Source organism: Castor canadensis, chromosome 4 (genome assembly GCF_047511655.1).
Source record: "Castor canadensis chromosome 4, mCasCan1.hap1v2, whole genome shotgun sequence".
Taxonomy (NCBI): domain Eukaryota; kingdom Metazoa; phylum Chordata; class Mammalia; order Rodentia; family Castoridae; genus Castor; species Castor canadensis.
Window position 1 is genome coordinate 26,447,072 of NC_133389.1, and position 13,185 is coordinate 26,460,256.

A 13,185-nucleotide genomic window follows, 5' to 3' on the forward strand; every position below is an offset into this window, starting at 1 on the left:
TTTGGTCTTGTCCCCCTTTCTAGATGGTTGGTGATTAACCTGTTGGTTGAACATTCTCCTAACACTAACTTGTGTTTTATATCAACCTGAGTATGTCACCTGGTAAAACTGGGGCAGGACAGTGAATTGGGTATAAGATGTAATTCCCTGTCTACCTGGAAGGCTTCACCAGCCCCCTCCTCATTTTGAGGTGAGAAGCAAAACTGTCAGCAGATGGAATCTTGTTTACCATGTTGAATAACTTCTCACTCCACACCCGAAACAAAATGATATTAGTCCACCCACTTGAATGGTGTGTCTTCTACTCCAACAGATTTCGTTTCAGTTGATCTTTTCAAGTGGGTGGATGTTTTTAAAAGTTGTATGGAGGTAGTGAGGAATGATCTGCCGTGTTGCTAAAACAGAGCAGATGCCTGCCTCCCCGGCTGCGCATGGATTTTGCCTTGTGTGACTAATCCTGCAGCTGCCCGGGGCCCATCTCTACCCTCCCTGGCTATGAGGCCAGACAGAGTGGAATCAAAAGGAAGCATTGGGCTGGAAATGAGCACCTCTTGAGAAATAATGGGCTCTGAGTATCTGAGTGTCCCCAGGTCGCTCACGGACTGTGGCTTGCCCACAGTTTTCTCTGTCATTAGGAGTGACTGGGCGCTGTGCACCAGAGCCAGGAAAAGCTGCATGGCTGGACACTGAAAGCTTGAAGACCATCTTCTCTGAAGCTGAAACCATCCTTGATACCCAGTCCCAGCCTCTTCCCCTAGTCCCTGAAGTCAAGAACTGTCAGTTTTAGTGCAGCAACGAAGAGTTTGAGTGAGATTCTCTGCTAGAAAAGCAGTGTTCCCACCTATGGGCTTCCGGCATGATCTACTTAGCCAACCTGTCTCCTTTGTTAAGGCTTCTTACTGTTCCTCTAACATGTTCCCTTCTTTTGCTTTATTTTGTATTTTTGTGGTAAAAACTGTATAACACAAAACTTACCACGTTAGCCTTTGACTGGACCATTCAGTGGCATTTGCACTGTTGTTCAAGTGTTACCACGATGTTCCTCCAGAACTCTTCATCTTGTAAAACTGAAACTCCTCATTCAACACTAACTTTCTATTCTCCCTACCCTCTTCCCTGAGCCTCTGGCAGCCACCATTCTACTTTCTGATTCTATGACTTTGACTACTCCAGGTGATTCATACAAGGGGAATTATTTGTGCTTTTTGTGTCTGGCTTATTTCACCTAAGGTGTTCCACTCTGCAGCCAGTGAGACTTATTCTTGGGAGAAAAGGGTAGTGTCTTCTTCCTCCCCCTGGAGCCATGACGGGTACAAATTATATGTGTGCTAGCCCTCAGCCCAGTGCTCTGCTTGTAAACTGTATCAGGCATCTTAGTGGATACTGACTTTGGGTAAGTGTGGCGTCCTCATGCTTTGCCTGGAGCAGAGCTCCTGGCAGGTCAGACATCTCTCTTGGGCACACCTCCCTTGCAAACTGCTTCACTCCTGCCCCCTAGTGGCTTGGAAAACTCTCCCCCTGGTTCCCTGGTTTTGCTTGGTGACTTCCTGTTTTGCAACTGAGTTTGTGTGCAGTGGCTAGTAGCCACCTGGATGGCAACTGCTCCCTACATGCAAGTCCCTGACTTTGTGAGCAACAGGACAACAGGGGAATATGAGTTTTGCAGAGAGACACATGGTCCACCTGTGTTTCAATGTATCCAGGCCTACCCTAGTGTTTCTGGTACTGGGGTGGTGGGGGAGAGAAAATAAACGTGCATCTGTTTAAATAAAGTATAGTTTACCAAAAGTATTTAAGTAAATCTGACACTTTCATGTTTTAAATTGAAATCAGTATTTAAAAATAAAGCTATTTACAGATCCATTCAATCCACCCAGCTGCCAAGGCAAGCAATTGGCACCCTTACTTTAGGCGTATTGTGCCTACGCTTCCGGATAAACACATTGATGACTTAAGTGACTTGTTCAATATTGCAAGGCGTTCCTCATTTGTCATCTTGCTGTGGTAGCAAATGATCATTGAGCCCCTCTGGAGCCCCACGAATGAGCCCGAGAATGTTGGACACTAGATGCGATGTTAGATTCAAATTCTTGTCAATAACAACAAAAATGCCCCATTGCCAGGTCTCTCCTTACCTCTTCCTCTGGGTGTCTGCACATCCAGAGATCCGTGGTTTCTCGTGCTGAGTTTGCAGCTCTCACCTCTGTTCTGCTGAGCTGAGCGTTTTCACTTGTTATCAGTTTTACTGTAACCAATACCACGAACTTATTTGTGGATCTGTTTTCACAAAATTACATATGTGCTTGCTTCTACATGCTTCTGAGAGGAGATCCATCTGAGAAAAGATGGAATGCCGGTATTTCTTTCTTGGGTGTGAAGACATGGGCTGAAGTGACAGCTTTCCAATTTGAAAATGGAACGGCCTGTGTTGTTTGCTGAAGGAGGAGTGGAGAGTACAGTGTGTCTCCATCTGATGGCTTTAGAATGGCTCCCAGAGGGAGTTCTGGTGACACCCTAACTTAATAGACTGCTATAGTTTGGATTTTTTTTTTGATGGTACTGGGGTTTGAACTCAGGGCCTCATGCTTGCTAGGCAGGTGCTCTTACCATTTGAGCCACTCCACCAGCCCTATAGCTTGGATCTTGATTGTCTCACAAAGGCCCATATACTGACTTGGTTGCCAACCTGTGGCAGTATTGGGAGGTGGTAGAACCTTTAGGAAGTAGGATCTAATGGAAGGAAGGTAGGTCACTGGGGGCATGCCCTTGGAGGGGCCCCAGCCTCTTCCTTTCTCTTTTTACTTCCTGGCCACTATGAAGTGAGCAGCTCTGCTCTTCCATGTGCTTTCTGCCATGATACACTGCTTCACTCCAGACCCAAAAGCAATGAAGCAAGGTGACCATAGACTGAAACTTCTGGAAGCATGAGCCAAAATTAACCTTCCTCCTTACAAATTGTCTGACATAGTTTGTTACAATAATGGAAAACCTACTAACATAGCTACCAACTCAGAATTAAATGAACTGAAAATCAACCCTTAATATTCTCCATCTCCCATTTTACCTCTTGGAATTTTAGTCTGCATTACCTTCATCATAGTTCTTTATAAATTTCCTGTTAGAGAAAGTTTAAAAAGTGATGTACATCAACTTTTTTTTTTTTTTTTAAATTTCAGATTCCTAGGCTCTCCTTCAGAGCTCATGAAACATAAATCAGGCTCAGGAAACTTTTCACAAGTTTCCCAGAATATTTTTAAGAGCACCATAAGAAACTTCACACTCAGATAAGACACAGTGAACAGTAGCCAAGTTCCTCCTGCTTGAGTGTTTAAAAATACCAGCACCTTTAATAAATTACATGTATTGATGTGTGTAGAGAGTTATAAATATGTGTTCAAATGCTGTGCCAACCAAGGATACAAGAGATTTGACTTTCAGATACCTGACTCCACTCCCCAATTACACATGTGTATCCCAAGGTCCAACTGTGTGGTAAGGTCAAAACCAAATTACTGCCTTGATGAGCTTCAGTTAGGTTGTAGAGCAATCTCTATGCAAATGGCACAAGTGGAGGCCACTTAGAGAGTTGGTTCATCAGCTGCAAGACAATGCAAATAAAAGTGGAGTGTGGGTTGCAGAGAGATAAGAAACCTGTGGTGGATGGGGTCAGGTCTCTTAGGTGGAAGAGACCTCTTGTGGCAACTGGAATTAAAGACTCAGTATTTTCTTCATTGAGAAGCAATAGAGTGTTGCAGGGGTTGCTCCAGTGATAGAGTGCCTGCCTTGCAAGCATGAGGTCCTGAGTTCAAACTCCAGTACTACCAAAAAAAAAAAAAAAGGCAGGATACTCTGAAATCTGATTTCTTCTTATGTTAATGGGATTATGTCACCAGCAAATTTTCCACCTGGGCTGGTTTCTCCTGGAAACCACATGCATTTCATTCAGCTTGCCTTTCTTTAATACATTATCTCCATCACTAAGATCATACTAGAATGGTGATCCCAGCCAAGAAGACAGGACATTGACTACAGGCTAATGGCTTCATAAGAACTATGCCTTTTCGTGTCTGCTGCTTGCTTTTGTTTAGATTCTGGAATACCCAGTTGATGTCCAAAGCAGTCAGCTGCCCTTCTTGCGGAATCCAGATATCTTGGTGGGAGAAAATGATCTCACTGCCCTGAGCTATCTCCACGAGCCTGCTGTTTTGCACAATCTGAAGGTCCGTTTCCTGGAGTCCAACCATATCTACACTTACTGTGGTAAGTGGGGGCACCTGTTGGCTATGTGTGTTTGAAAGTACTTGCTATCTTTAGACTACTTATTAAACACCTAAAGCCATAAAGAATCTTCACTTCACTCTTGTGTAAGTACCTCTCAGCTGAGCCCCACCAAATGTTTGTAGTCAGTGAACATGGCTTAACTTGGCTGCCCTAATCTCTGCATGATGACTGGTATTAATCACAGCTCAACCAGGGAAGAAATGGGCCACACCCAGTGGGACAGCTTGTGTAAGTCCTTTTTGAAACTCCAAGAGGAGAACAGTAAGTCCATCATGGTGTCTTGGCTCCAGGGCATGCCCTCCCCACTGAACATCTATCTGTCCCTGTGCACCTGGCTTGTGCTTTCTGCTTGAATGGGCTGCCTTTCTCTCTGGCCTTCTCACTTGCCTTTGTACAACTGTGGTATATGATGAACATTTGTTGAATTCTTGAGCAAAATCAAACAAATGCTTAAAACAACAGTCCTGAAATTATAATATTTTTCTTAAAAGTTCTCCTCCCATATTCCAAATTTTGTGAGTTCCCCCTCTTTTCCCCTTTGAGTCTTGGCAAAAATAGAACCCTGTGAACTGTTTGAGAATCAGATAAATTGAGGGCCTGGTGGGAAATCAAATTGAGGGGAGTCTCTGTGATAGTTATCCTAGTCACACTACAGAGCTCTAGTTTTATTTGTGATGACAGTGATTCCTGAAATGCCCAGTGCCTTCTTTACTTTGGTATTCTACTTGGGCTTAAGAGTTGGTGGGTTAAATGGTAGGTTAGAGTGAGCTGTTCAGCCAGCTTTAAGTGCTTGGTGTGTGGGGGGGGGGGGTAGTTTCCCCAAACCTCTTCACCCCAACTGCTACTGGGAGTTTGATTTGAAATAATAAATCATCAACCATCAGAATCTTCAATAACATTTTTAAACAAGATTTAGAAAAATCTCCCTTTTTAGTAGAAAGGAATAAATGGCTATCAGCTTCTGATTTCCCTCTAGAGTTGCCTGGGTGTCTGTGTTTACCCAGATGTACCTTAGCTCCTCCAGGCACCTGACACGACCCAGACTCCCACATCATCAGGGAAGCACTTGCTCCTGTTCTAGGGGAGGAGGGGCTGGAGTCTTTTAGGGAAAAAAAAAAAATCTCAGGATATGAAATCAAGATTTGAAAGGAACACTATGAGTTAGTTTCATTGAACCCTCTAGTGACCAGAAGGACTGGGTGCAGCTGCTCCTCTGAGGATTCTCCAAGGGCTTGGCTGTGTGAGTGGAATTTGTCAGGCTTCTGGGCCTTATTTTTCAGTCCAGGTTGTCTTTCAGGCAAACTCCTATTGAAAGATGTCTTAGGAGTCTCTCTTCCCCTGGCCTTTTCCACTTTACTTGGAATAAATTGGTTTATCACACTTCTGGCTCCCAGTGTCTCCATTCAAAACCAGAAGGGAAACAGAATAGAAAACTTCCCATCTTGGCTGAGGCCCTTTCCATTTTTGTGCCCTCTTCCCCAAATGACTGGAAAAGTATATTTTCATTCCAAAGATGCAAGAATATAATCTTACAGGAAAGACAAAGCATATTTCTGTCTTGTCTCAAAGGTTGGATTTGAATTTTCATTGTATATTTTCAAAACATCAACATGTCTCATTTATCCATAAAAGGGGTTCTGAACCTTATAGGATTTCCCAATTGCTCAGTCAGCATATTGAGTCCATCATTATAGTGTGTCCATTGGGGGATACAGACAAAAGAAAAAAATAGAATACGAGACGTAAATAGCACTCCCAGTGCTTACTACCCCAGTTACTTGTCTGAAGGAGGCCTCTGTTGCTTGTGCTATCCTGAGAAGATCCCAGGTGAGTCAATTTGTTATCTCTGGTTTTTTGTTTTTTATAGTACTAGGATTTGAATTCAGGGGCTGTACCACTTGAGCTACACCTCAGTCCTTTATGCTTTAGTTTTTGGGTTAGGGTCCTGCTTTTGGCCCAGGTTAGCATAGCTTATATGACAGGTGTATGCCACCATGCCCAGCTGTTGGTTGAGATGGAGTCTTGCTGTTTGCCTGGGGCTGGCCTCCAACTATGATCCTCCCAAACTCTACCTCCTGTGTAGCTAGGGTTACAGGCATGAGCCATCATGCCCTGTCCTATCCCTGTTTTCTGAGGCATTGAGAGGCTAAATGCCAAAATCACAGTTATTGCTTGGGCCAGTATAATACCTTAAGATTGTAAATTGTGTGCCATCCGTCTGTTGTTAATGTTTTTGATCAGATAACCCATACACAAATGAAAAAAATCCCTTCCCCAGATTTTAATTCTTAGGTGGGGTTTTAAGTCTCTTTAATCCCTATTGGCTAAGTTAAACATCCTCTCCTCTCTGATCCTGCATCCCTCTGCATGTGTCTATTTTATGAGCTCAGTTTGTTAAGCACGTGTGAGTGTGTGAGTGTCGTTACAGGGTACTGGACTATTGGAGGCCTGGCCTGTGTCTTTTCCATTATTTTTTCACCAGGGCCTAGCACAGAAGCACACAAATATGTCTTGATTTAGTTGAGTGCTCAGTACTCATCGTGTCACCCTTTGGTTCTTTATTTTCAGGGTTGCAAATGGTGCCAAAGCTGACACCATGTGGCTGTTGTCTCATCAGAAGCTAACTGCCTTGTCTGTTTACAGGTATTGTGCTTGTTGCCATTAACCCTTATGAGCAGTTGCCAATCTATGGACAAGATGTCATCTATGCCTACAGCGGCCAAAACATGGGCGACATGGACCCCCACATCTTTGCAGTGGCGGAAGAAGCCTATAAACAGATGGCCAGGTGAGAACAACCTTAGCCCAGGAGTTCTGGGAATCGGGGCAGGAAGGGGAGTTTCCATTTTCCTTAGCTTCTGTGGTTCATGGTGGAGTGGTGAGATGGAGTGAACAAACACCTTAGAAATAAAGCAGCCCAGTTCTGTTTCCTGCCTCATGTCTTTATCTTACTCTGTGAACTTGAATCTAGACTTGCATAACACTGGCTCCTTAGGTTGACTTCATTTTTTAAGCAAAGGAATAAATTCCTTGTTTTTCATCTTTCTTAGATGACTTCTTGGCCCTCTTTCCAGTATAATAGAACCTTTTATAGCATGTCAATTTACTTAACCCAGCCTGATCCACATATTCTCGCTAAGGACTGCCTTTGTAAGAAATGGAATGCCTTGACAACTTCTTGAGGAGTGGAAATTTCAAGTTTGTAACCATGCATAGTAGTTTTGGGGTTTTTATTTTGGAAGTAGAATTCTGTTTGGGCACTTAGGACCTCAGAGAAGTTTGTTTACTTTCTTGCACGTGCTAGGCAAGTACTGTACCACTGAGCTTCTTCCCCAGTCCTTCCTTCTTATAGCTCTGTTTCATTAGAAAGTGGGATTGGCCTTAGACTGTTATGGCATAAAGGCATAAAAAAGAGTTTTATCCATGTTTTGGGAGAAATCCCAGTTGAAACTAAAATGCTGGATTCTTCCAGGTGGATCTTCTTTACCACTTCTAGAGAGTGTCTTCATGGAGCTAACAACATAAATAACAAAGTCCTTTTGAGGGTGGGGAATGGACCGTTTAAGCTAATGAGAGGAGTTTGTGTGTGTTGTGGGAGAGAATCCCATCTAAGGTGGTCTGTGCCTCAGGGGATTTCAGAGTGTAATTTTAGTCTAAAGAAAGTTTATGAGGGAAGACTTTCATAGGTTTCCTTACTGACTTATGCTTTTTCATAGGTTGTACATTTATATATCAGCATATAGAAAGCCTGTTTCATTAATATAGTGATTATATTTAAAACAAGCAATGATTAAGGATTAGGGAACTGATAAATTTCATAAACAATGATCTGTAACCATTTTATTTCTCCAAAAATGTGGAGCTAAAATGATTGCATCCTTTGGCTGCTCTAACTCCATAATAGACTGTATACTATATCCATCTGCTACTGGGGCTTGACCAGGAGTCCATTCACTTGGTGAACTTACTGATAGGTATGTCCTGACAATGTGGCTCAGGGTGAGACTGTGTGGGGAGAACAGTGAGTGTCAGTGTTACTAGACACACAGACTGTCAGGTGTGACTGTGGGAGGTCACGTGTATGGCACAATGCGGGGAGGCCTGGGAACTGGACAGGCTTCTGTGCTTGGGAGGATCTCTCCACATTTGCTTCATGTGAGAACAATGACTGTCCTTCCTCCTTTCAAGGATGGGTTCTTTATGGTTCTAAACAGAAGGTGGGGTGGCGTGGTGCTAAAGATCTACCTTTAGAGCTTGGCCTGCACTCGAATCCTATCTTCATGGACGTCACTGATGCTGGGTGAGTCTCTTTGCCTGTTGCACTTAGATATGCCAGAGGTTTCTGCTCTCCATCAAACACTTCCTGGGACTCCCATAGGTTTGCAAGTCTTCTAGTCTTTGGCTTTATCTACTCCATGTGTTCGCTTGACTAGATGGCTCTGTTCTTCCCTCCCTCACCCACATCTAACTCTGGGTCATGGGTGCACTACACTTGAGTTATTTTGCTTGGTTGTGGCCTTGGTCACACCCACTGGAGAGAAGGGAGTGTGTGGTAGTCAAGGGTAGTGGTGATACACTACCTTGCCAACAGTAGGGGTTTTGATTAAAGCTGGACCAGGATTCACTTTCCTAAAGATTTCCTTTAAGATTTTAAGGTTTATACTCATTGTACCCACTGGATCCCAGGGAGCAGCCAAATAGTTTGTAATATTTTCTCATGCAATATTTTCTTGTGAACTTATACTAGACCTAGAAGACCACACGCATGTTGCCACAGGAGAGAACGCTCTTGGAATTAGTTCTGTTGTCAAGCAGCTCAGTTGGACTTAGACTCAGTGATTCTTTCTCTTGAAAGACCAGGGACTGGATTTTTATTTGTATTTGTGGCAGCGGTGGGGTTTGAATTCAGGGCTTCATACCTGCAAGAGAGGTATTCTACCACTTGAGAAAGTCCACCTCTAGCTGAATTTTCTTTCTTGATGTGGCTCACATGTGCACTCTTCAACTATGGGTGCTTGGGGGGTGGGGCTAAGGCAGATATTTATCCCCTCCTGAGTTCCAGCGAGCATTGCTAGTATTGGAAGAGAGAAAGAGGAAATGCAACTCCGAGAAGATGATTGATTCACTGTCCGTGTCCCCATCACATTTACCACCAACGTGAGACTTAAGAGTAAATGTGGATGTGCAGTAAACAGTGAAAATGGTGCAAAACATTACATTCATGAATTCTGTCCTCTGCACGGGGAAGGGAACTGACCTCCACTGCTTAGTTCTGTACTTTCTGCTCTTCCCTGCTGGTTCAAGACCCCAAGTACTGTTTGCTTCATTTGTACCTGCCTCATTCCAGCTGTAGCTCCTGCATTAAATTGTATCAGTGGATGGTTATGAGCACCAGCTGTCTGATAAGCTCCATGAGGCCACTAAGGAATGTAAGATCTTTCCCCATTTCTTTTGTTTTCTTTTTTTGTGATATTGAGGACTGAAACTGAGGTCTTTGCAAATGTAGGCAAGAGCTCTACCACTGATCTATATTCTCAGCTCCTCTTACTCTACTTCTTAAGGAACTCAGTGTGGAGAGAGAAGACACAGGTAAGCCAGAACCCCTTACCTGCAGAAAGTATGAATAGAAGTTGTGCAGTGTCATTTGAATTGAGTATGGAAACAATGTTGCAAATGGTACAATGGGATTTTAGCTGGACCTTAAAGAATTGGCAGGAAGAACAGACTGAGAAGACATCTAGGTGGGTGGAATAGTGTGACCGTAACCTCAGGAAGGGAGTATGAAAAGACATGGCCACAAAAACGTAGTGAGATACTGAAATAACTGTAATCAGAGGCATAACAAGTATTAGTGAGGGAACAGAAATTAGAATAGTCAAACACTGCTAGCTGAAATGTAAATTAGTGCAGTCATTTCAGCAATGAGTCTGGCAGTTCTTCAAAAGGTGATAGGTAGGGTTCCCATATACTCCAGCAATTCCTTCTTAGATATGTATGAAAACATATTCACCCCAAACTTACAGATGTTCAAAACAACTTCCATAACTCCATCACTATCCATCACTCAAATGGTTCACAGTGAGTTAAATATCCCATCACCCGATGAATGGAAAAATGAAATGGGGTCTATCAATATAATGGAATATTATTTAGCCATAAAAACTAATATACATACTACCATATTGAGGCACTTTGAAAAAGAAAAGTGAAAGAAACCAGATATAAAAGTCCACATATTATATGATTGGCTCTTAGGTTTGGAAGGGAAATAGAGAGTGATTTCTGATTGGTGTGGTTTGTGTGTACTTGTACCAGGGAAAGGCAAAAGTGTTTTAAAATCCCTTGTGATGCACAACTCTGCAAATGTTGTAAAAACCCACTGAGTATACATTTTAAATGAGTGAATTTTATCAGTAAAGGTTCATAAACAGGCATGGTCAGGGGATGGTACCCAGGCAAGTTTAACCTACATGGTGGGTGAATCTGTAGGGAGTTGTGGACTGTAGTTAGAGACAAGGTGAGGCCAGATTGCAGAGGCTTTGGGTGGCTGGGTAAACTTAGGGAGAGAGCTGGTTTCTACTAAAAGAGGCACAAAGGTGGTCAGCGAGTGTGGAAAACACGGGAATACTACAGTGAAACAACTTCCTTTTAGGCAGAGCTCCTCAGAGCCTTTCTGTTGACATGCATTCTGGGTCTCTAAGATGGGGATGCATTCTACTGGGTTTACAAATCATATTTAAGACACAAAACTGTTTCCAAAGATTATCTCAAGGGACTAATGTTCTGTGCAGCACTGTTTGGGAAATTCTGGCCTAAAGCAGTGGAGATATTTTATAGCTTATTGGATAAGAACATAATATGATACAAGGGATGTTCAAAGAACAATTTTTCTATGATGAGTTCTATTTCATAATGATCCCTTCCTTCTCCATATTCCTGTACCATTTCCAAGGATAACTCATGAGAGGATGAGTTTTTTTGTGAAAATGACTTGTCTGTTGTAAACAGATAACCTGTACAGAATGAAAGAAAAGTGGGGAATCAAAGTGTGAGACCCTCTGGTCCAGTATTCTTTCTTATATCACCTCAGAGCATATGGTTATTGCTCAAAAATAAAAATAATTGATGCATTAATGCATTTACTTTCCAGAATTGCCAAATGAAATTAGTTATCCCAGTGATAATGATGAGGATTGAGACTTCAGGACCCTGAAAACTCCAAGGTCATGAAACTAGAAGATGCAAGAGATGGAATCCAGACCCAGTCTGTTTTCCCAAAGTCTCTTGTATCAGCCAAGAGGCCATATGACCTCAATTGTCCTTCGATTGTCCCTATCTAGAGTTAGAACAGACTAGAGTCCTCAGGGTAAGACCAAGGGTCAAAAGGATAGACCTTGTCCCTTAATGGTTCAACAGCATCTGAGATTCTACAGTGAGATTAGTCTGGTGCATTTCCCAGCCTCATTGGTGAGAGTGGGCTATCTTAGTGAGCTGGCTGGATTCCTGTTTTAACTGCTCCTATTTTATTTGCTGTTTTTCTGAAAGAGAATAGGAACACTGCAAAACAAATCCATTTGTTCAGGTAGCCAAGGTAATTGAGTACCCACACTGCCCATCTGTCTCTACTGTGTTGCCAGGGTGTGACTAATAATGAAAGATGGATTGCTGTTGCCTTCGATCTTGGGGAGGGGGTGTACAGCTAGGTGCACCTGTGGCATGAGGCTGGGATGGTGACTGAAATATACCTTTGCCTCCCTGGAGGTGGGGTTTGGAGCACATGAGAGGGAAAACCTGGTGATAGGCATCCTAATTAAAAGTCCTGGCTGGGCCTTGCAGAGAGAATATCTTGCTCAATTTGGGTCCCCATAAACACAGAAATTATGTAGAGAATTTGAAGGCCTTTCAGAGGGGAACAGACTGAAAAATGAATATCAGTAAGGGTCCAAAATGAAAAAGGTACTCCCTTCCCCAAGAGCTAAAAGCATATGAGTTTGGTAAACAGGAAGAGATTTTCAGGATGATGGTATGAGTGGAAATGAGAGACTCCTCTGGTGCCAGTGGCAGCCCAGAGTGAGGGCACAGACTTGCTCTGGGCTAGAGAGAAATTCCTCTTTTTTTGGATATGTGTTGCAGAAGAGAGAGGGAGTAAGGAAGCTATGCTTTCTCTCTTTGGAGGTTATAAAAACCAATATTAAAAAAAATAGAATTAACAACTTTGTTTTCCTACTCACCGAGGTAGACTATTCTAGTGTGTATGACAGTAGGCTTGGGGACTTTTCCGTGTCTCTTCTAGGCTATAGATCCTGTGGAACTTGGATCTTTGATTTTTTTTTCTTTTTAAATAAGTTTTTATTAGGATATATTCATGATATGAGGGGGGTTCATAGTGACAATTCTGATTAGACTTACATTGTACATTAGTTACATTGCCCCCATCGTCTCTCCCCCCCAACCCCCTCCCCACCCACTTAAAGCAATTGCATGAGGTTTTCTAGTCTGTTTCATATAGGTATGTGAGGTCCATCTACCACATGCCATCACCTTAATCTCCTTCCTTCTCCCTCCCCATCCCAATATTACCACCACCCCCCGTCATACACATTGTGCCTATTTTACAGTCCTGGTTTTCATAATTAATATTTGAGTTGATGTTCAAAGGGGTGTCTCAATGTATGCTCTCTGTGGCTGTGCTTTACTTTGGTCTATTCAATTCCTTCGAATACTCTCTTTTACCCCTTTACCTCCTACCCCCTGCTTTTTTTGGGGGGGGGTTCTTTTTTGGATTAATGAAACTATAGGTGAGCCAAATCCACATCTTGCCTTCAGATCAAGTTTTTTTTTTTTTTTTTTTTTTTGTAGTACCAGGGTTTGAACTCAAGGCCTTGCCTTGCTCTTCCGCTTGGG

At 42.8% G+C, this 13,185-nt stretch overlaps 1 protein-coding gene across 4 annotated transcripts in view; it reads left to right on the top strand.

The window, feature by feature from the left end:
* The window catches only part of Myo5b (myosin VB), a 327,773-nt gene that overhangs the window by 128,840 nt on the left and 185,748 nt on the right, over positions 1–13,185 (top strand). For all 4 annotated transcript variants that reach the window (XM_074069843.1, XM_074069844.1, XM_074069845.1 and 1 more), the window contains exons 3-4: positions 4,089–4,260; positions 6,925–7,069. In XM_074069843.1, coding sequence (XP_073925944.1) covers positions 4,089–4,260; positions 6,925–7,069 — 317 coding nt within the window. The remainder of the gene's footprint in view (positions 1–4,088; positions 4,261–6,924; positions 7,070–13,185) is intronic.